Source organism: Urocitellus parryii, chromosome 9 (assembly GCF_045843805.1).
Source record: "Urocitellus parryii isolate mUroPar1 chromosome 9, mUroPar1.hap1, whole genome shotgun sequence".
In the NCBI taxonomy this organism is placed as follows: Eukaryota; Metazoa; Chordata; class Mammalia; order Rodentia; family Sciuridae; genus Urocitellus; species Urocitellus parryii.
The window spans coordinates 83,484,807-83,509,019 of record NC_135539.1 but is presented as its reverse complement, the minus strand read 5'-3'; the positions used below and the strand labels follow the sequence as shown (position 1 = coordinate 83,509,019).

Below are 24,213 nucleotides of genomic sequence, written 5' to 3'. Positions count from 1 at the left end.
ACTTTCCTTGCAAGTCCAGTCCTGATCGAGTTGGGCACAGTAATTCACTTAAAAAAGGATGTTGCGGGCTGGGGTTGTGGCTTAGTGGTGGAGTGCTCACCTAGCATGCATGAGGCACTGGGTTCAATCCTCAGCGCCATATAGAAATAAAATAAAGATATTGTGTCCACCTAGAACTAGAAAATAAATATTAAAAGTAAAGTATGTTGCAATAGGTGTCATGAGATATGCGAGAAAAATAGGGCAACTCCGTAGAACATGCATGGAACATCCGCCTTTCCAATGGCCGGCTCTGACTAGCGCCTAGGTTTGCAATCTGATTTTACAGCCCTTTCAGTGCATTGGACCAGAGAAGGTAATAGGTAACACCAGGTGCGAGGTCCCCAGGCTCGTGGCCGGGTCTGAGGCATAGCAGTATACAGAGGACTGTCCCAGGACCCTATGAGCCAGGCCGAGGCACCGTGGAGACCTGCATTCACAGAACCCAACGTCATCGCCTGCGTTAAGTGCTGAGGAACCTGAGCCCCCCAAGACTGGAAGTCAGACCTGGCTAACATGTGCATCTGCTCCGACTGGGGTGGGGCAAGAGGTGTGGAGGTGGAGTGAATGATTTGACTCAGGATTGCACACAAGAGACCCACAAAACGCAATTTTTGTTATATCCCGCATACACACATTTTCGTTCTCATTCCCTAAAGCTGACAGCAAACCTCAATTACTGAAGGAGGTTATGTCCTGAGCCTCAGCCCTATGGAACAAAAAACTTGCAGAGCCTGAGGGATTCTCATTGGTAGAGAGCTAGCTTAGAATGCACAATGCTTTGGGTTCAATCCCCAGCACCCCTCCTTCCAAGGAAAAGAGAAATCAGACTTGTAAAAAGCCACACAGCTGACAATGAGAGGCCTCCTGAAAATGAGATTAGGTGGCCACATTATGACTCCTGAATAAACACAAAACAGGTACTACTCCCCCCCTCAGTCTTGTGTGAAGTAAATGCAATGTCAGTGTTGACAGCTACTGTGAGATATACAAAAGCAAAACTCTAATGAAAAACATTTACATTTACACTTTAGAAATGTTTTCAGGCTGAAAGTCACCTCAACAAGTTCTAAGTGGACTCTGTTGTGAAATAACCTTAGTGGATCATAACCAGTATTTTTAAATCGATTTAAAAAATTATCATGTCAGTTAAATATACTCATGTTTATACTTGTCACTATGTAAAATTAAAGGTAATTTTAGTCACAAAAACAGGAGACCACTGATCTCCATCCAATCAAAATATTTAGGTACAGAGATTGCTGAGGGTCAGTTAATGAGCTAGATCAAAAACCCACTGAAGCGGGGCAAGGTGGTGCATGCCTTTAATCCCAGCAGCTCAGGAACTGAGGCAGGAGGATTCCAGTCTCAGCAACTTAGCAAGGCACTAAGTAACTCAGTGAAACCCTAATAAAATACAAAAAAGGGCTGGGGATGTGGCTCAGTACCAAAAAACAACCAAACAACAACAAAACACACAACCACTCCAGGGCTCTGTACATGAAAGCTGGAAACAAACTATGCAAGCTATGTTCAAGGCACTATGTTCCATCTGATCCCAGTGAGAAAGTACTTGGGTAAGTGATGTAAAAGCATTCCTTTATATTCTCATTATAAGTGAGAATTCTTTAACCCAGCATTTTAAGCCCAGGATTATTATTAGGAAATACATTCACAAGACAGAGTTGGGGGGGAAGAGGGTGAGTAAAAACAAGAATAATGATCATGATCAATAAAGACAACCAATAATCTTTATTTACAATCCTGAAAAGTTTAGCCACTGTTGACCACCCATATATAACTCTTGTGGCTAAAACTTTAATCACATATAGCATGATACAGAATTTTTTTCAGGTAACAAAGAATTACACAAAATATCTGGGGATTTTTCTACAAAACACATATTCCTTTTTCCGTAAGTCATATGTTTTAAACTATATAGTAACACATGCATATTCTGCCTAGAGAAAGTACAAATTTCAATTAAACAGTAACAAACATGAAGTAAAATTTTAATGTTACTGTTGTGTTTTCAAAAACTACCAATTCATAGGTCACAAATGTATGCAAAGACATTACATATGGCCATAAAATCTATAGTCTACAGATGTTGCATTTTTATTTTACTAGAAATATGTGCAAAATGCTCAACAATGATTGGCTAATACTTACTGAACCCTACTTACAAAAAAAATCAAATTTCTAAATGCCATAAGGAATACCAAATATAAAATGTGCAGTCCCTGGATACAGGAAAATGAAGCTCTATCAACTCTCTACAGAGCTATTTTAAAGATCCACTAGGTCTTCCCTGTGTTACTTCCCAGACAGGATTTTCAAATCAGCTGTAACTCACTTTCCCTTGACTGCACCCTTTGTTCACTGCAGGTTCTGCCTGTCAGAGATCAGCCACCATCATCTACCTCCCCCAACACCAGGCCTCCCTCCTATATACCACTCAGCTTGATAAGATAACTGAGAGGATACCAGCTTGCCACTAGGTGAATGCAGTGCTATTCTTTTCCCTTGTTGACCTTTCTTTATACTTTGTGCCTTACTGTATTTTATTAGAAAACTTTATCTTAAAAATGATTTTTTTTTTTTCTGGAAAGACCATTTTATTCTACACAGTGACACTATTTAAGGAACACAAATTTTCCAAGAACATTTTTCAAATTAAAATAAAAAGTGGAAACTGATGACCAATTTGCCAAGGATTTCAATAACCAATCTAGTCACCGGTTACACGTAAGAAATGAGAGCCACATTTCATTTTATATTCTTGTTGGTTAGTTATTATTGGGTTAGTGGAATGAGATAAGAATACAGAAGTACACTTGTCTCAAGTGCAAGGAAAGAAAAATGAGTAGATATTCTACAACAATTTTTGAATCTTTCTCAGGGTTAATGACTAGACTTGGGATTAGCATTCCCACTTTGAGGCTACTAGACGTGGTCTAAGTGCAATCAGTATTAAGTTTGCTTTTAAGTTTACTTACTTTTCAACTTAGTCTCATCCCAAGTAATAATATTCTTGCAATCACCATCTGAAGTATAAAAATGTGTATTTCTAATATAAACTAATAAATAATCATTAAAATCTTAACATTCATCTTAGGTCCAAAGTCATCTCTTGTACCTTCAGTAGTGACACATAATCCATGGTAACTTGTTTGCCTGCATCTAAAAACAAATGCTGCAAAGGTATCATTATGATGGAAAACCAACTAAGGCTGTGGAAGTCTTCATATTTCACACATAGGATCCATAAACATCCTGACTCAACTCCTGGGTTCATCCACTTAAATCAGCAGTCCTCTACAGGAAGGAGAGCATAGGCTTCTGATGGTTACTTCTGTTTTCTCTGTTTCTTAGCCTGTCTACTTTTCTTTTGTCCTTTCTTTTTCTTTTTAATCAGAACAGCCTTTTCTCCAATAAATACACATTTAGAATGTCCTGCATCTTTGGAAGCAGAATTAAGACTCTGCTTAGGTTTAATGACTTTTTTCAAACCTGGATTTGAATTTTGCTGTTTTAATTTTTCCTTATTCACAGAACGCATGACTCTGAGTTTTCTTCCCATTAGCTCAGAATTATTTAATTTCAGAGCAAGATGAACAGCATCTGTGTCCTGCAATTTAAAAAAAAAAATCCAATACGTTAACTTCCAACAGAAATGCACCTGCAAAGGGACTAATAAAACATCCACAATACTGAACTGCATCGATCATCAAGCTTGCACAGGAGCCCTACTCTAGAAGCCCAATCGTGTGTGCTGCTGTGCTCCTCCTGGCTAAGCTCCACATAGCCCTAGGGGCACTCAAGCTGCCTTGGCAAATCCTAGGTGAGTCATGGTCAGGCCTCATTGCTCCATCGAAAGGGATCTCAACTAACATACATACACCAATAAACCTTTTCCCAAGGCACCTTTCTGTAAAAGTCCTACTGTATGGTGAGAGCAGGGAATTCTCCATTACAGTCCTGAAGATATGGGACTAGACATTCTAGAGTTCCACACAGGTCCAAAATCCTATTATTATTTTACTTTAATAAAGAACTATTAATGCTAATTAACCTGAATGTTTGTTAAAGAGACTCTACAAGCTTACCAAGAGAAAAAGACAAATCAGGGAAGCAGTAAGATCTCTAGAATATACAACATAGGGCAAGCAACTAAAAAGTAGTGATACTTATCAAGTCTTTAAAATGGTGATATACTCTGACCTACATATATCCCAGTGGGGTGCTTCCTAAAGAAGTAATCCAAAATGCAAGGAAACACATAACCACTATAATTCCATTATTATAATGAAGAACAGAAAACACTGATAACATTAGGGAAACACTATAGATCATGTTACATCACTTACTGAAACATGCTTACATGACAGAAAATAAAGCAGGGTTGCAAAGCTTTATGTGTGCAGATAAAAGTCAACTGTAAAGAAGGAAAAAACTAAAATGAACTATATAAAGGGGTTACTGCTGGGTAAGAAAAAATTAAGTGCTATGTAAATACATTCTTTTACTACTTAAAGCTGGGCATGAAACACTGGCTAATAATTAGTGAATGAAATTTAATCTTGTGCAAAGACTAAAATTCTCTTCAGATTTAAGTAAATTATTTTTTTTCCATTTTATACAAGGTGGAGATTCAGATATTTAATCCCAGTAATATCCAATACCTACAAAATTACTTACTTAATAGTGTTAGTAAGAAGAAAGGGAGAACCAAAACATTTTTTGGTTAGGTGCAATTACAGCAATAACACTCTACCATTGAACATCATGAATTTAGTTTTCTTCTACTTTTTTTTAAAAAATATTTTTTAGTTGGTGATGGATCTTTATTTATTTTATGTGGTGCTGAGAATTGAACCCAGTGCCTCACACAGGCTAGGCAAGTGTTCTTCCACTGAACTAAGCCCAATGAATTTAGTTTTCTTAAGTTGGAATTTGACATGAAAATAATAATGACATCTGAATGATGACTCAGCATTGACAATTCCCTGAGCACTTCATGGGATAGAAAAAATGCATTAGTCTTCCATACCTTAAAGAGCACATAGCCAAATCCTTTGCCTACTCCTGTAACTGGGTCTCTCACAATCCTCACTGCCACAATACTCCCACAGTCCAAAAAATGCTTCTCCACGGCAGATTCTTCAACTTCTAAAACAAATTCAACCACAACAGAAATAAAAATTTGCCTTCTCCTTGGAAAGCTTGAGATATTTGATATAGCAAGTTGAACGTAGCCAAAGAACATATTGTTAGTTACACATATCCTAAAATTATGTTAAGCAAGACATTGAGTTATGACTGCCCCTTATTTTAATAATATAACAAACTTACTGAATGGGAGATTCCCCACAAATACTGATCTCTTGTCTCTCTGAAACAAAGAGGGTTAATAAAAATCACTCAATGGACCAGAAAATGGGAAGCACCCTAAATCCTCCCATCCAGCATACCCCCACATCTGAAGGGTCATGCACCTTCTGACTGAACCATGCTTCTGCCCTCTGTGTGACTCTCACTATTCCATCTTCCCAATGGACTGAGTGAGCAAAGACTAGCAAGGAGGGCCTTTTCCTTTAGAATGGCACTGACACATAGTAGTGCTCAGGAAAGGCTTGCTGTATTGGGGATTGACAAACCATTTCTGAAAAGGGTCAGAAAGCAAATGTTATAGGCTTTATGGGCCATGTGGCCTGTTAAAACTACTTAATTTTGGCACTGTAGCTCAAGACAACCCACAGATGATACAGAAACAAGTTTAGTTGTGTACCAATAAACTTTATTAACAAAAACAGGTGGTTAGATGGGTATGGCCCTGAGGCCATGGTTTGCTGAAACTATGAGAGGATGCCAAATAGGCAACTAACATATCTCAACTAGACCATTTTTAAAAATTTTGGTTTTGGTACTGGGGATTGAACCCAGGGGTGCTTAACCACCGAACTACACCTCCAGACCTTTTTATTTTTTTGTTTTGAGACAGGGTCTAAGTTCCTTAGGGCCTCACTAAGTTGCTGGGGCTGGCCTTGAACTTGTGATCCTCCTGTCTTAGCCTCCTGAGTTGCTGAGATTACAGGCATGCACCACTACACCCAGCTCAGCTAGACTGTTTTGACATCAAAAGAAACACACTATTTCTGGGGGTGAACCCCTACAAACCATTCTTCATCCACTTACAGACGCCTTTGCCAAAAGTGAACCTGGTCCCACTGCTCCCACATTTGAATTTCCGGACCAGCTCCTGGCAAATCCGGACTCCTCTGCATTGATCTGGCCTTTAACTCTTACTACTGCGTTCACATCCTATCCACCCAATAACATTGTCAAGCTCTTGCCAGTCCCTGAGCAATGGGGTTTCTGTCCCCACTGTTAATACTGCCTTTTCTGCCCAGATATTGCTATCACTCAAAAAAAAAAAAAAAAAAAAATTCCCCTCCCTATGTAAATATTACTCATCTTTCAAAAATCATGAGATCCCTTCTCCTGAAGCCCTCCTGTCTCTTCTTGCTGACATGTCCTCAAGTGCCTCATTTCTGAATTGAGCATCTTGTGCACTTGTAACAGTATTCACCATAAAGCAGAATCACGATTTGTCCTTCTACTCATCTCCACTATATAGCATGAGAATTGAGACTATTACTTAGAATTAAACACTGTCTAGTGAGTAACTGAACTTTTAGACCTCAGTCTAGAAAACAAGGTGTTGGGCCAGGTGTCATGCACTCTCCATCCCAACTTTTCATAATCATTGAGAGTGACAGAGTAGAGAAATCTTCAAGGGGAAAATGACTTGTTCTTAAAGGCAATGCAAATGCCAGTCCTTATATCCCAGCCCCAGCACCAACTCTGTGATCCCAGAGGACAAAGACTGCTTCATTTTCCTTATGTTCACATTACTGATTCCACTAATTACTCCCAGCTAATCTCACAAGAAAATATTTCTTTCCATAAGGTTCTAGTTAAGTTATTTAAAGTAATTATGTACTACTTACAGACGAGGTCTCAGATGCAAGATCAACTCGAATACGAAATCCATCTGCAATTTGGGCCCCATTTCTGTATTATAAATATAAGGGGGAAATAGCTGTTAAAAATAAGCATTAAATTGGGACTGGGGTTGTGACTCAGCAGTAGAGCTCTCGCCTAGTACATGCAAGGCCTTGGGTTCTTTCCTCAGCCCCACATAATAAATAAATAAATAAAATAAAATAAAGGCATTGTGTCAACTACAACTAAAAAATACTTATAAAAATTACCTGTTCAGTGCTTTTGTAGCAGCAATCTCATCCTTAAACACAATATAAGCATTAATGTTTTTCTGATCGGGATGAATTTTACGTCTACACAAGAGAAAGAAAAGACAACAATGTGAAATTTGTTAACCTCAAAGTCACTAAAATAAATCTAGCTTTTTTCCTATTATCTACACATATGACAAAAGAATTCCTGGGTGGAAGTTTCATCTATTTGGGTAAATATGTAGTAAGAATTCAAAAAGAACAAAGAACTTTCATGGACAGCTTATTCAGTCAACAACAGGTCAATGCCCTGGTAGCCACAGTCCAACCAGCAGCCTCTCTCTATGGCCCCTCGAAGTTACAGTCCCTCCTTTCCCTTCAAAGGTCATCAAAGGTCATCATCAGCCCATGTTTGTAAGAACTGCTTTCTGAAGTGGTGCTATCGCTCAAGTGTCTATTCCTAAACATTACACTTGGCTCTTGTCCATTTTTTTCACTCAATATGTCTTTGGAGTATCATTTAATTTACAAGATTCCCCCATCTCTTATTGTTTGAACAGATCAAGCAGGTTCTTAAACACTGTCTAGTGAGTAACTGTGCCTGAATTTTCCTGCTGTAAACTAGCAGTGTAGTCCAACATGTACCTTAGTCATGTATTTCTTGGAAGCTGACAGCTGGATCCAAAAGATTGATAAGGCTCGGACTGGGCCCTTTTGTCAGGACCATAGATAGGTTGCTATATTCTCTGATGGGGAGACACATTATGACCGGTTTTCATTCTTTCTTAATGACAACAATCATTAAGATTTAGCCCTTGGTGCTACTCAAAGGCTAAATCCATTAACTCAGTAGGTTTTCAAAATGGTGATACAATTTAGATAAGTCAAAAGGACCTCATAATGACTAAAGATCTTTTCCTGAAGATGTCAGCCTATTGTTTTGAAGCAACAAAAATGCTAACACATGAATAGGTATCATTAAGAAGGAAACTGAAATACAATGCACAGCATGGCTCATAGCATTCTACAATAACATACTATACCATTTAATAATATTGTTATTTTATTTTTTTGCAATGCTAAGGATGAAAATCAGGGTCTCACACATGCCAGACAAGCATTCGACCACTGAGTTACACTGCCAACACGGATGAAACCAGCTAACATATATGAGGCACTGAGCTAAACATTTTATGTCTCTCATTTAATCTCACACCTCAGATATGGGTATTATTTTTTTAATTTTATGGATAAGGAAGCTGAGACTTGAGAAGTACTTGACTGTGATCCTAAGTCTAGGTCTGAATCAAACTCTAGCTGACTCTATAGAGCCCTGCTCTTTCCACATAATACACAGCTTCTGATGCCATCCAAATCTGATACATTCTAGTGTTATCCCCAGGAACACATGAATGCCACATGGTTTTGTTACTCTGGGAAAAGGCCTCCTTGGCATAGGGAACACAAAGGGCAAGCATGCAGTTCTGCTCCACTTGACTTGAAGAAAGGCCTTGAAACAAGCCTCATGATAAGCACCAATAACTAATGACAGAGTTCTGCTCTTCTACAGAGAATGCAGAAGCCAAAAGAGCATCCTCCTTCTGCCCCTAAGAAGAAACCAGATAAACTATAGCATCATAACTTTTGTGGAAGCTATCAGAAAGCTGGAATTTGGGGGGAAATTACAAGCTTTTAAGCTAGGAACCAGCACCTCTCTAAGGAGGAGACAGCAGGAATGCTAGTTCTGCAGGGAGCTGGGCCTCAAGAAAAATACCAGAAGCCAATGATGCAGGACTATGCACCCACCCCTACAACCCCCTCCACTGGTGTCCACAGAAAAGACAGAGAAGACAGGAATGCATTCCTGGGCACTCACTACAGCCAAGAAAAAGGAATGACCAAGTCCCACCTGGATTCTTGTCCCAATGGAGAAGACTAAACCTTTAGGAAACAGACGGTAACCCTGTCTTCCAGGGCACAGAGACCACTGTGGCTGAAGGAAGAGAGGTCTCCTACTACAGCAGAAAGATGGGAAATATTCTACTACAGCAGAACTAACAAAGGTATAAGGCAAATTGGATGCATTGGTGCACACTGTAATCCCAGCTACATGGGAGGCTGAGGCAGAAGATCAATATGGGCAACATAGGGAGATCCTATCTCAAAAAATTAAGAGTTAGAGATGATAAGACACCCACTGTGTTCAATTCCCAGGATCAAAAGAAAGAAAAAAACATAAAAGTAGAGCTTGGGTGCACAGGAAGGAGGGGCTGACCAGTAACCTCCCGAGACACAGACTCCTGGGCCTGCCTGTGCCTGGATTGAGCCAATACAGTAGAGATCTCACTGTTCCCCACTCCCACCAGATTACCAAGCCAGCCAACAAACAATGGCACTCTCTACAGTGAATCTTCAACAAAATTTAATACTTGCAATTCTTTTTATTTATCTATCTACTTATTTATTTACTTTGTCATGCTGGGGATTGAGCACAGGGCCTCATGCTTTGCCAGTCAAGCACTCTACCACTCAGCCACATTCCCATCCCCAAACTTGAAATCCTTTAAAAGGTATCTTTAAAAAATATCACAAGCCAGCATGGTGGTACACTCCTGTAATTTCAGATACTCAGGAGACTAAGGCAGGAGGATTCCAGGCCAGCTTCAGCAACTTAACGAGACTGTCTCAAAAATAAAGGGGCTGGGGTTGTAGTTGGTAGAGTGCTTGCTTTGCACACGGGAGGCACTGGGTTCAATCCTCAGCAACACATAAAATAAACAAAATAAAGGTTTTGTGTCCAACTAAAAATATATATATTAAAAAATGAATAAAATTAAAAAATAAAAAAATAGAAAAGGCCGGAGATGTAGCTCAGTGAAAGGGCATGCCTTGGTTCAATCCCCAGTACAAACAAGCAAACCACCACCCAAAACTGAAACAAAATATTTGAAATATGTAGATCACAAGGGCTTTCATACAGAACATATAGAGAACTCTTTACAGCTCAACAGAAGACTGAAAAGTCAAGAGAAAATGGGCAAAGTTTTATAATGCTTTTCCACCAAAGAACAGATATGAATGTCACTAAGCACATAAAAACGATGATTACCATCTTTAAGTCATCAGCAAAACACAGATTAAATCTATAATGACAACCTTTTAGCATGGCAAATTAAGTGACTGACAATACAAGTGTTGGCGAAGCAACTGGAGGTCTCATTTCCTGCTGATGGGGATATAAAATGCTGCAACCACTTTTGAAGAAAATCTGGCAATTTCTTAGAAAGTTAAAATAAACCTACCATAGGATCCAAAAATCTACCACAGACACTTTTTTGAAAGAAAATAACTATACCCAAATATTTTTAGTATCTTTATGTCTGATGGCCTAAGACTGAAATAACCTGAATGTTATAACTGTGAATGGACAATTTTTTGTATTTCCACAATGGAATCTACTGAGCAATAAAAATAAATAAACCACTGATGCATGCAATAGAATGCCCAAATCTCAAAATCATCATGCTGAGCAAAAGCCAGACAAGAGCATGTACTGGGCCCAGGTGCAGCTCACTAGTAGAGTGTATGCTTAACATGTACAAGGTCCCGGGTTCAATCTCCAGCATCCAAAATTAAAACAACATATTGTATGATAAAATCATTCATATAAAACTGTAGAAAATGAAAACAAAGACAAAGTAGGTGAGTAGTTGCCCTGGGACAGGGGTGAAGGAATACACTGCCAATGCACAAAGATCCCTGGGGCTAGAAGTATTCACATAATCATTACCTTGACCTAGCAATGATTTCACAAGTGCCCACATACATTAAAATTGTAGAATAACACTTCAAATATGTTGTTTTACTGGAGATAAGTTAAACCTTAAACATCTAAAAAAAATTTTTGGCTTATATGAAAATGCAAAAAGTTTTACATAAGCATAATCCCCCACAATCAGAGTCAGACCACAAGACAGAGAAAATATCTGTAACTCCTATTTCAAAGGGTTGATTTCATTAACATCACAGTAATCATTAAAACCAACAATTCAAAAGCAAGAAAAAAAGTAACAAATGACTCCTTAATATTTAAAGACATTCACGCATAAGAGAAATGCAAATTAGAAACACTTTCACTCACTGAGCTGCTGTATACTGTTTTTATAAAGCAAAAATGCTACTGTTGGTAAAGGTGTGGGAATATGAATAAGAATATTAATAAGTGACCAACACCACAGGATGGCAGCCAAAATAATGAATGCAAACACCCTTTCTGTCGGTTGCTTGTGACTAAAACACTCAGGGTCACTCCAAGAGAACTGGGCTGCAGGAAATAACCACACAAGAGAGAGAAATACCTTTATCTTTGGGGGTGCTGTGACAGCTCCTCTGACCTTAAAGGTCTACAGAAAGAGAGAGAGCAGAGACCCCTTTTATTGAGGAGAAGCCATTCAAATGAGGCAAGGGATCAGGTTTCAGGGGGCTGAGTGTAGCTTCAGGATGTCTGCTGTCAGCAGGTTGATTGACTTCTAGGAAGGCCACACCCAAGGGCAGAGTAAGAGAAGAGGAAACATAAAGGGCATTTCCATGGAACATTCTATCCTAAACAGGGCACGGGGTTATATCACAAAGGAAGAGGTGAGCATAGCTAGACCCATGGGGCTGCAGGAAGGCACACCTACACATGAAGACACATTTGGTTGCATTATTTCTACCCTCAAGATTTGGGCTACCATCTTCGACTACTTAAAAGCGGCCAGATCACCGGTGACCAACAGTGCCTCAAACCAATCAGGGGAGGAAAAAGCCGGTCACATGACATGACAGCCTCCCACACCTTTCTAATGGAACAATTCACCATCATGAATTTATCCTACAGATCAATTAGTACATGTACAAATTATCTGAGTACAAGTTTATTCACCTATTTCTGCATTATTTGTTATGGCCACAAAACTTGGAGGAAAAAATGAATGACCATCAGTGGAATGTTTTCCAAATAAGATAAATCTGACAAGATACATTCTGAGAAAGAATTACTTTTATACTAATACAGACAGATCTCCAAGCTGTGCTCACTAGAAAAAATGGAACATATGGAATAGTGCAAACACCAAATATCACTGAGTTCAAAAGCAGGAGCTGTGGGGGGCAACTCAGTGGTAGAGCCTATGCCTAGAACATAAAGATCTCGGTTCCATCCCTAGACTCCTCCCATCTAAAAAACAGGTCATCTGTGGGGGAAAGAATATGGAAACACATACAATATGCCTCAAGAAGGTCGAACAAGAAACTTACAACTTAGGGAAAAGGTACAGGAAGGAAACTTTCACAGTACACACTTTCATGTTTTGTGGGTCTAAATCATCCACTTCATTATCTATTTAATTAAAAAACAAACAAACAAACAAAATCCCCCCCCAAAAAAAAACACAAAACCCTGGGGAAAACAGAGACTGATGGCAATCACAGTATGCAAATTCCAATTTTCTGGCATATCCCACCCAAACTTCTCAGTACTGCTATAACATAATCTGGTCAGAACTTCTGTTTCTGTTGAAATTTAGGTTTCTGAGTTTCAGCCTCACACAGAAATAAGTGTTTATATACCTCAAAAAGAAGGGCTGCACTACACCAAGTCTCCCATTCCCAAAAGCATCTGCACAATACCCCAAGTTGAGGACCTACACATTCGATCACCTCAACAAACATTGTGGAAGTCAGTCAATACTTATCAAGTACTAACCACACACCTGGCACTACAATGGTTATGGGGAAAGACCAGCAAAATCTCTGCTCTACCAAACAACTGCAAATTACCAAAAAAGCCATCAACATGTTCAAAAGGATTGAAATGCTTCTACCTTAGTGCATCTTAAAGACATCCCTGCCTCTGAAATATACCATTTGAAGTACCATCAAGAAGAAACAGCCAACAGAGACAATAATATAAACCGCGCATAAAGCTGAAAGGGAATGAGAAATAAACCTTCCACGTGGAAAGAGGGTACAAGACTTGTATGTTACTCTTAACACCAAGTAGAAAAAGGGGGCATCCCTTTTTGAACCCCAAGCATCACTACCTGTATGGTCCCCAAACCCTCAGGGAACTTCAAGTGGCTACAGGCTGGTCATTTTTAAGATGATCAGCAAAACTAACTACAGAATTCTCTGTAAAAATCTGACTAGCCATAGCAAGTATACGCACTCCTGATTTTTAGATGCACCTTGCTCAGACACTGATACATCCCTAAGAAATGAGGAAATGTGGTATATACAATTGATAGCAAAGAATTTGGGCACAAAACATCTTTATTTTCTTCCAAACACTATAAACATTCTTGAAATTCTCATGGCATATTTTCAATAAATTATTTTCCATACTTTCTTGTAACTACAATTTAAATTAATATTTAAATACAGACATCTGACAAATTTATATGCTATCACAGACACAAGGAAATAGTCAAGCACACTACATGATCAAATACAAAAATGTATGAAAATGCTAAGTAATGACCTCAATTTTTAACAAAAACAGAAGACAGGTTAAGACAACTCCTTTCCTTAAATTAAACTTACTTTATTGCTGCCAACTTTTTGGATAGAGTTCCCTCTGCTGGAATCTGTTAAGAGGAAAAAAAAAGTATTACAGAAAATTCAATATTTGAAATATTACTTCAATAATTTCCTTTCGATTGAAGCCAATATCTAACTGTCATGTTGTGATCAGAAGCATTTTAGGGAAATGATCACATCAGAAACAACAGTCCTAATGGTACGTGAGAGGGATATCCTGGGCTCAGGACAGAAATCCCTACAGATGCAGCACTCACGAGGCTGAACAGGCCAGGTCAGATGGCCTAGATGAAGTCAGGACACTGCTTTCGCCAACCGCCCAGTGACTCCACGGGGTAGAGACACTGGTAATGAAGGCATGAGAAGAAAAGGAAAATCATTTCATAGAGTGAGTAAGAAAAGAGCAATGCTTATAGATTAATATCTTGTTTATCTTATATCATTTTAAACATGTCTAACTAAATTAGTAAGTAATGTAAAAGGATTTGTTACCTCATCCGTATCTCTAAGTGTATATGTATTCTAATTGGAAAAACATTCAGTGCTTTCTTAAATTGGGCAATATTCAGGATCACTTTATTTGCAGTCCTATTCAACCTATTTATTTAGCAGTACTGGGGACTGAACCCATGGGGGCACTATCATTGAGGCACATCCCAGCCCTTTTTATTCTGAGACAGGATCTCATAAGTTGTCCAGGCTAGACTCAAACTTGCAATTCTCCTGCCTCAGCCTCCTGAGTTGCTGGGATTCCAGGTGTGAGCGACTATGCACAGGTTAGTCATATACAGTTTTTAAGAGTAAATGAATCAGGCAGATAATACTTTTTGGAAGAGGTGGAATTTCAAGTTAAAACATTTATAAATGTCAGGTCAGTAATGTGCCAAACACAGCTTGGGTACTGAAAAGGCCAAGGTGAAAATACACCAAGCCTGCAAGCTCACAATCCATGAATGGTGAATCTCTCTAGGCAGTTGTTAAAAATCTCCAGAACACTTTTCCCTCCCCTTACTTACCTAGTAAGTTTATACAACAAAACTAAGAAATTTGAACTATTTCTTCTTTTCTCAGTTTGTCTTACTCAAATTGCTAATGTATAAACTCTCAATGTAGACAGAAAAACAGTACAAGACATGGGGCATATACCTGTCACTGAAGATAATAAATAAATGCAACACCAAGCAATAAAGCACATTAAGAATTTACAGGAAGAGGGCTAGGGTTGTGGCTCAGTGGTAGAGCGCTCACCTGGCATGCGTGAGGCAATAGGTTCGATCCTCAGCATCAATGAAAAAATAAAATAAATGTACTGTGACCATCTACAACTAAAAAAACATGTATTTTAAAAAAAAGAAATTACAGGAAGAAACACCACTTAATGGTATAATGTATCAGAAAAGGCTTAAAGAAATGCCAGTTTTACCTGCATACTGAAAAATATGGTAAAATGGGACTTTGAGGAGAAACGCAGGCCAAACCAAGTAAAATGAGTCAAATGACAAAATCTGTATGTGGAGGAACATGTTACCAAGCTAAGCACTAAACACACATTTCACTGGCCATGAAAAGAATAGAGCATACATACGTCAATACATATTCAATGTCATCAAGTGCTGGTGACTCAAGGACAAGCAAGTTAAACTGCACTTGTAATCATGGCTTACAGTCTGACAGGGCAGGCAAACAATGGTATCAAATAGTTTCTAAACAATGCACAAAGTTCCAAGCTGCAGGATGGAGCCAAAGAGAACCCAGGGTGAGAAAAGAGACTGAGCAGGCTCCCCAGTGGTGAGGAGCAATACCAGGACTCAGGGTATGTGTGTTTTTATACAATGTTAACAAGTGGCACAGAAAAAGTGGCAAGGGTTCCAGAAAACTGATGGTAGCTGACAGTTATGTGGAGACAAACTACAGGAAAACCGAAGGAAGAAACTCTAAAAAGCTTTTTACAACTACTCTCTCTCCTTTTTTTTGGTACTGGGGATTGAATCGGGGTGCACTTTACCATTGAGCTATATCACCAGTTCTTTTTTTATTTTGAGACAGGGTCTTGCTAAGTTGCTTACAGCTTCTCTACATTGTTGAGGCTGTCCTCAAACATGTGATCCTCCTGCCTCAGCTTCCTGAGTCACTGGGATTATGGCATGCACCACTGTGCCAGGCCCTTTACTACTAATCTGACAAGAGATGATGAGAATGTAGCTAGGGCAGGGGGTACAAAAAGAATGACTCCAGCTGAAAAACTAGGCTGGGTAAGACAAAGAGTGAAAGGCAACTCCAAAGCCTGCAGCCAGGTGTAACCGAGGAACAGAGAAATCAGCACACAGCATAGGTCATATAGTTGGGTAGGTGGAGGTAAGCACAGGTACACTGCGGCTGGGAGGATGGCAAGACACATAGTCAGCAGACTAAGCAAGGCTCTGGTGTGGGGAAATGGGACTCTGAAAGGCAGATAAAACACAAATGGCAAACACACTGACTGACAGATTATGGTGACTACCAAAATCTCAAGAAATGTCTCCTTGTACAGCAGTGGGCAGCCCTGTCTCCTGAAACATTTGGCAATATTTAGAGATATTTTTGGTTGTCACAAGTAGGGTGGGAAGGGTTGCCCATCAAGTGGGTGAGGGTCATAGAGTTACTAAATATCCTATAGTGCACAGGGCTGCCCTCAACAACAAAGAATGACCAGCCTAAAACGCCAGTGTATGAAGGCCAAGAAACTATTTTAGAGAATCACTTAAGAGCAATTAGAAACATGAAAAAACATTGCCTACACTCTTATACATTATCTATATTAATAAATAGTGTTCATGGGCCTGGAGTTTTGGCTCAGTGGTAGAGCACTCGCCTAGCACAGGTGAGGAACTGGGTTCAATCCTCAGCACCACGTAAAGATAAATAAATAAATAAAGGCATTGTATCAATCTACAACTGAAAAACAAATTTTTTAAATAAAAAATAATAGTGTTCAAGAATATATACTACTATAAGTTAACTATCCAGAAAGAAAAACATGAATGGGAAAAAAATCAAACAACATGAATTATGCTTATTTCATGCTCCAGGGAATGCGGCCATGACTGGTCCTAAGTATGCAACTGGTGAAATCAGGCACCCCTAATGTCAATCAAGTTTTAACATTAATTAATTAAAAGATACATCATCTACACCTGCTCAACCTCACGCCAACCTCCCACACTGAATGCCTCTCATAGGGTTGCCCAATTCCAGAAACACTATTCAGTATCAACAATTCTGCTTAATGTATTGACACAACAAAGTCATTCACCCACCCTCAAACATACACAAGAACATCACTTTTACTTATTACATGAGCTTATTAAATTATGTAACCAGTTTGACATTCAACAACAGACACTGAGAGCCATCTTCTCCTGTGCTAGATTTATACCTACTGACTCCAAAACCTAAAGCTCTTCCACCATCATTATTACCAAAAAGTCAGTTAGTTTAATTCACATGAAAAATTTTACAATGATAGAAATTTTAAGAGGGGGAGAACTTACTAGAGAACGAAACCGTACAGATTCTATTTGTCCATACTCCTTAAAAAATGACTTCAGTTTCTAAAATTAAAAAACAAAAACAAAAACAAATTAGTCCATTTTCAGAATATCAAGTAGGTGTCACAAAAAGTAATGCCATCGAATTGTCTGTCGGTCTTTTTTAAAAAACTTTACTTATTTATTTTTATGTGGTGCAGAGGATCGAACCCAGGGCCTTGCACATGCTAGGGGAGTGTTCTACCGCTGAGCCACAACCCCAGCCACTGACTGAAAGTCGAAAGCCAGATTTCACTTTAAGAATAATCGAGGAAAAGCAGATGAGTACTGTTCAGTCAGAAGGAAAAAAAGTTTTACTGAAACTTACAGTAAAAACAAAACACAATTTCAGTTCATATCAATGCCTATGAATTGCACAATACTTTTGTTTCGATCTTTTAGTCTTTTATCCATGTTAGTTAAGGGTAGACTGGGATTTTCACATATTTTCTCATTTTTTTCACATTGGCTTAAAACAAAATGAATTTTAAAGAAGCTTATGTCACACTAAGAAATGCTTCAGTTATATCTAATTGAAACCACCAGCTTGAACAAACTCCTAGAAAGCAAATTTTAAGCATTATTCCTATTCCTGGATGTGAAGAACACATAGGTTTTATAGGTAGGGCAGTTTTATAGATAGGCAATAATTTCCATAACTTATTCTGTTTAAAAAATAACTTACAAATGATAATTTGCTCAAACCACCATATGCCACACTCCCTTCCCTTAAGCCCTTTATAATCTAACAGGAAGATAAATAAAATTATATTACTGAGCAAAATGTGTGATGGCCTACTAAAAAAATCACAAATCAAATGCTAGGAGACAAAAGCATTAGGGAGAAGGAAAAAACCACGACATCTTTCGTATTGTAAGGAAGTAGAATTTATATGGTCTTTCAAAACACCAGCAGCTTTTTGATGCAAGAATTGTCAATACAGTGACTACTACATGAAAACAGTGCCAGGTGCAGAGATACACACCTGAAATCCCAGTGGCTCAGGAGGCTGAGTCAGGAGGATCCCAGCCTCAGCAAAAGCAAGGCACTAAGCAACTCAGCGAGACCCTGTATCTAAATAAAATACAAAACAGGGCTGGGGATGTGGCACAGCAGCCAAGTGCCCCTGAGCTCAATCATAGGTCCCTCTGCCACTCCCCCCCCCCAAAAATAGTAATGTAAGGGCATGTTTTAGATTTAGTGAAACTGACATAATTCAAGAAACTTAGAATGTATTCATTCTTTCACAACAGCAAATGTTATAGAGCCCCTACTATGCTCGAGGTACATTCTCATGTGTGAGAGACAGAGCAGTGAAGGAGAGAGACAAATACTCCTGAATGTTATTTTTTATCCCAATGGCATATAACAGAGATGAGGCCGGAAGAAAAAAGCTAGGGAAAAGCCCACTCTGACATTTCAAATATGATTTGCAAAAGCCTGAATTTGGTCAATGACTACAGAAATAAGAAAATGGGACAAACATTGGAACCAATGTGTAGTAGAATGATAAATGTAGTAATTGATAATAAAGTTACATCAATGACTTATCAATTATGTGCTTACTCATAGTGAAAGAGTAGATAAAGTTATTAATTTCTTTAAATATTTACAAAACCACAAACTCACCTTCTTATTACATGTGACAGGCAAGTTCCCAACAAATACAGTCCTCTCATTCTTTAATCTTTCTTCTTCTTGATTGATCTCAATTTTCTTTCTTTGACTTACATTGTAGCTGTGATCTATATCATTAAGTACTTGTCTATCAGTTACTTTAATACTAGACTGGGAATTTTTCCCTTTCTGTCCTTGTTTCTGATGAATTTCTTCTTCTAAATCAGCACTTGCTAGAGCACTTTCCCTAATTTTAATGCAAAAACATAGAATGAGAAGTTATGGAAATAAGCATTTGACCAAGTACAATTTTACCCTCCTTATTAGAAACATTTCCCAGGACTTGTGGTTTTTCTAAATGTAAACTTACTACAAATAAATATATCAAAAGACTTAAAGTAGCATAACTAAAAAGAGACTAGGAGACTTAGAAAATGAATTCTATTACTCAGGAGTTAGAAAAAGTTAAGCACAAATTTTAAACACAAGCTAAAACCAGCCAGGCAATAGCAGCAGCAACAAAAGTTCATCTAAACAAAAGTCAGTTTATTTAAAGCTCTCGGAGATTTAGTTTATACTTCATCAAAGCCTAATTTCAGTCTCTGCTCTACAATTAGACAATGCAGCATTCCCCAGGAATCTAAAAAGGTTTATATGGCCACCAAGCACTCACTTTGTAAAAAGAATCTCGTCAATAGAAAAAGCTGGATCGCCAAACTTACAAAAGCTCCGTAATAGTTAAAAGGCTGCTTATCAAAAGTAAATTGGTGCACATAAAGACATAAGGTCTGACATGGATTCAAAGAGAGAACGAGACAGGGATCTTAAGAAGTGAGGAGAAAGAATGGGAAGTGGGATTCACCCACGAGCAAATACTTGCTGGTTCCGACTATGTTCTAGGCTCTGAGGACATGAAGAACTATCAACCTTTCAATAGCAAAGTCAAGACAGTCCAAATTCAAAACAGAAAAAAATATCAGCTAAAATACATGGTATAGGAACTTAAAAGAAATAAGAGAAACAAGATTTCTAAGAGGAGAAAAGCAGTATCTGGCACACAATCCTCAAGAAACATGGGCTACAAGTACTTCTTCACCAGACCAAATCTCCACTACAGAGAGGGTCCACATCCAGATTTGCTCACCATGGTATATCATGTCACATCCAGATCTGCTCACCATGGTATGCCACGTATACAGTAAGATGGAAAGGAACAACGATGACATGGTAAACTAAGGTCCAGGTCAAGAAGAAACATCCGTGTTATGCAAAAGCACTTAGATTTCTATTCTACAGAAGACGGGGAGCTGCCAAAGATTGAAAATATCTAAAAAAGATCAATCTGAGCAACAGCCAGAAAGAAAGAAGAGGTCAAGGATGGAGAAAACAGTCGAGTAAGGAGATGATTACAACAGTGCGTATCTAAGAAGAAAACAGATTAATCAGAACAGGGATGGAGGTGGAAAGGAGAAAACAAATTAAAGAGGTAATTAAAAGAGCACTGATCAGGTATGGTGATGCACACCTATAATCCCAGTTACCTGGGAGGCTGAGGCAGAAGCATCACTCAAGCCCAGGAATACCAGGCCAGCCTAGGGATAAAGTGAGACCCTGTCTATTAAAAACAAAACAAAACAAAACAAAACAAAACAAAGTACAAGCATCTGGCAACTAATGGCTCATGCAGGGAAAGGGAACAGCATAGGATGATTCCCAAAACACTGGCTTAGTCAACTTACAAAGTGAGTGGAACCATCATGCCCATAAACAGATTTGATGAGGAGAATCATCTCCATTTAAAGCACATGGCACAGATGTCAGTAGGCAAAAGTTAAACAAGTCTAGAGATCAGGAGAAATGTAAGAGGGTGAACAAAACAAACAAACAAACAAACAAACAATGCCAACAATGAACAGTGAAAAAAAAATCAAAGTTCTGAGAAGATGACCAGGAACAAGAACTTTAAGGAAAAGAAACATTTTAAAGAGACAAAATGAACCCACATTAACAGTGAAAAGGAAAAGACTAGCAAGAAGAGAATTATAAGAAACTGCTCTCAGAGAAACCAACAGCTTCACAGATGAAAGCAGCAATGTAAAATGTGACAGAGAGGACAAGAGCTGCAATGCCCATTATATATGACGAGTAAGTCAAGATGCATCACCAAGCACTGTTATATGGTTTGAACAAAAACAAAAACACCACCAGACTGTAAGTCTGTGGGAAAATTCATAAATCATGAAAAGGAGCCAGGCATGGTGTCACACTCCTCCAATCCTAATGACTTGGGAGACTGAGGTAAAAGGATGGCCAAGTTCAGGGCCAGCTCCAGCAACTTGGGAAGGCCCTGAGCAACTTAATGAGGTCCTGTCTCAAAAAAAGGGGCAAAGGATGTGATTCAGTGGTAGAGTATCCCTAGGTTCAATTCTCAGTACAAAAAAAAAAAAAAAAAAAAAAAGTCACAGAATGGGGAAGAGTCCAACAACAAACTACTTTTTCCCAAAAGTACAAATATGAAGAAAAAGACAGTGGGAACAGTAGCAAACAAACACACAACAACCGTGAATGGGGGTTTTTGGTTGTTGGATTTTTTTTTTCAAGAAGAGAATCTTGAGCATGTTAAATGGTTAAAAGTTCAAACACAGTGCAGTGTGCTGTGGCTCAGTGGTAGAGCGCTTGCCCTGCAAGAGAGCCCTGGTTTCTATCCTCAGCACCACATAATAAATAAATAAAAATAAAGATATTATGTCCATCTACAACTAAAAAAATATATTAAAGAAGTTCAAAGACAAAGGAAAAGAGAAGAAAAGGAGAGGATCTGATAGCACAATCTCTAAGGAGGCAGAATAGGTATGTGATAGACGCAGCACAAGTGGCAGAGATAATTTTGAACAATCCTCAGTACAGCCAAAAAAACAATTAATAGAAAAAATTTCCTCCCTAGGAAAACCAAACTGACCTTTTATAAACATTCTGAAATAATTACTGATAAAACATAAACCATAAGTTCGATTCCATATGGGGAGGGCACTTTGAATAGTGCAAAGGTGAAACAGGTCTGTCCTAATGACTGCCAACAGTGGGTTTCTTATTCTTTGCAACTTCGTATAAGATTTTTACAAAAAATAGGACGAAATATGAAGTGAGAAAACAACTAGTATGTATACTGCGGGCGTGTGAAATTTCATTTCTTACCATGCGATTCTTTAACGTCGGCTAAGAGAACTTTACCAACCTGTCGGCCAACCTGGCCTCCGCCTCGGACAGTTTCTTCCTCGCTTTCGTCTTTTTTGCAGGTTCCTGCAAAAGTGGCCTGCGACCCTGGGGTGGGCTCTCCTCTCGCGGCTCGCGCCCCCGCTTCCGCGAGGCTTCCTGTGAGGAGCATGACGTCAGGCCGCGCCGAGCACCGGGGCGCTCAGGGGCCTTCGGGGATGCAGCGCTGGCTCACCTGAGGCGCGGGGACGTACACCGGGCGGGCCCGCGGCGTGGAGGCGCTGAAGAGGGCGGTCAGCGTAGTGTCGCTACCTCGCGGAGCGCGCAAGCCGCCTAACAGGCTGTCGGCGACCTGTCCCACCAGGTAGTCCCCGGCCTCGCTCCCTCCGCGGTCCTCCGCGCGCGCTCTGCGAACGGACCCCGATAGTCAGTCGCACCCCAGCGAATGCGCCCCTCGCCCACTGCGCTGCCCACCACTCACGTGCGCCTCGCGCTTTTCTTTTTCTGAAGCTTGTTCTTCCCCTCTGAGGCCATTCCTCGTGCCAGACTTTCGGAACTGCCTCAGCGACAAACGTCCCGCTTCGACCCCCTTCCGCCCGTGACCACGCCCCTTCCGACCTTGGCCACGCCTCTACGCTCCCGGCGGCTTCTTGGCGACTTTAGGGGTGCCCCGGCGGGGCGGGGTCGTGAGGTTGGCCGGCTTTCTCGAGGTTGTCGGAGCAAACTGGTGTGGGAGTGAAGGAAATGGTCCAGTGCTTGAGGCCTGGAGTACGAGTAGGGTCCAGCTAGGCGGGGAGTGGGCGAAGAGCAAATCGTGGGTAGTTGAGGAGGGCGGGGAGGCCTGGCGGGCTTGAAGGCTGCGGAGGGGAAGTGCGCCTCGCGGTCGGGGAGGCGGCGCGACGGGCGCACTGCGCTTTTGAGTTCTTTTCCACGTTCCTCAGACTTGACATCTTAAAATGAAGCCGCAGCTCAAGCGTTCGCACCTAGAGCTGCTGAGGTCCTCGTACGGCCCGCGATTCTGCCTAGAGACACTGGTTTCTCCAAGCCCATCTCGCGCCCCCCTTCCAAACCTAGCCAGCTTCTCCTGCCCTCCTCCGTCCGTCTTTTGCTAATTATTCGCACTGTCTTCTTAAAGGCGTGACGGTAAGGATTTACGTCCTATTCATCCGTACTTCGTATCTGTTCACTGTACCTGGTGAATATTTGCTAAATTGACCTTTATGTAATAAAATGGTATCCAATTCAGTAGTTTGGGTTATAGAATAGGATTTGACTTGCAATCTTTTTGAAACAGCCTTGCTTTTGAAAGTCGCTTAACATAAGTTGACTGGAAATACATGTGATCTTTTTTTTTCCCTGTCCAGTAACTATGAAGAACTCACGCAATATTCAACTGCTTGACCCCGCTTTTGATTACTGTGCTTCCTATTTTGGTTTCCAGTAATGTTGGTATCCTTTTTATTTAAAATATAAAACAATCCACGTAAGCAGGTGGTGCAACTTATGCACCTTGCATGTGTCCTACATCAGATCTATTGAAAAACTCTTCAGCTTTCCTCAGAATGTCTCCCTATCCCATTCCTTCTCTATGGTCGGTCCCTAACGTTCCAAGAATTGTCTCTACCTAAAACACTGAAGTCTCATCCTATCTGGTCCTGGGGACTTCCAGCCTCCACACTAGCCTACGTCTGATTGCCAGGTAAATCGCCCTTTTGGGGTCATTTACTGTCTGCAGATACCACAACTTTCACGTGCTGATACACTGCCATTATACACTGGTTCTCCCAGACCAAGCAGTTAACTTAAAATTGCACTTGATTTTATGCCTTACCATAATTGCACAACTAAGCCATGAATTGTACCATTGAAACATTATCTTATGAGTGCATAACCCCTCACCTGATGTTAGTCCCAAATCCCTAGATGACAGGTTAAAACT

The 24,213-nt window shown here is 39.8% G+C and overlaps 1 protein-coding gene across 1 annotated transcript; it reads right to left on the bottom strand.

The window, feature by feature from the left end:
- Nucleotides 1-1,805: 1,805 nt before the first annotated feature.
- Nucleotides 1,806-22,857, bottom strand: Rbm34 (RNA binding motif protein 34). The gene is made up of 11 exons (XM_026413468.2): nucleotides 22,756-22,857; nucleotides 22,510-22,681; nucleotides 22,297-22,433; nucleotides 19,074-19,308; nucleotides 17,408-17,467; nucleotides 13,881-13,924; nucleotides 7,317-7,400; nucleotides 7,053-7,116; nucleotides 5,395-5,434; nucleotides 5,093-5,211; nucleotides 1,806-3,670 (listed from the first exon to the last, which is right to left on the bottom strand). The coding sequence occupies exons 1-11, from the start codon at nucleotides 22,806-22,808 to the stop codon at nucleotides 3,389-3,391; spliced, it is 1,290 nt and encodes a 429-aa protein (XP_026269253.1). The 5' UTR covers nucleotides 22,809-22,857; the 3' UTR covers nucleotides 1,806-3,388.
- Between the last annotated feature and the right edge of the window lie 1,356 nt (nucleotides 22,858-24,213).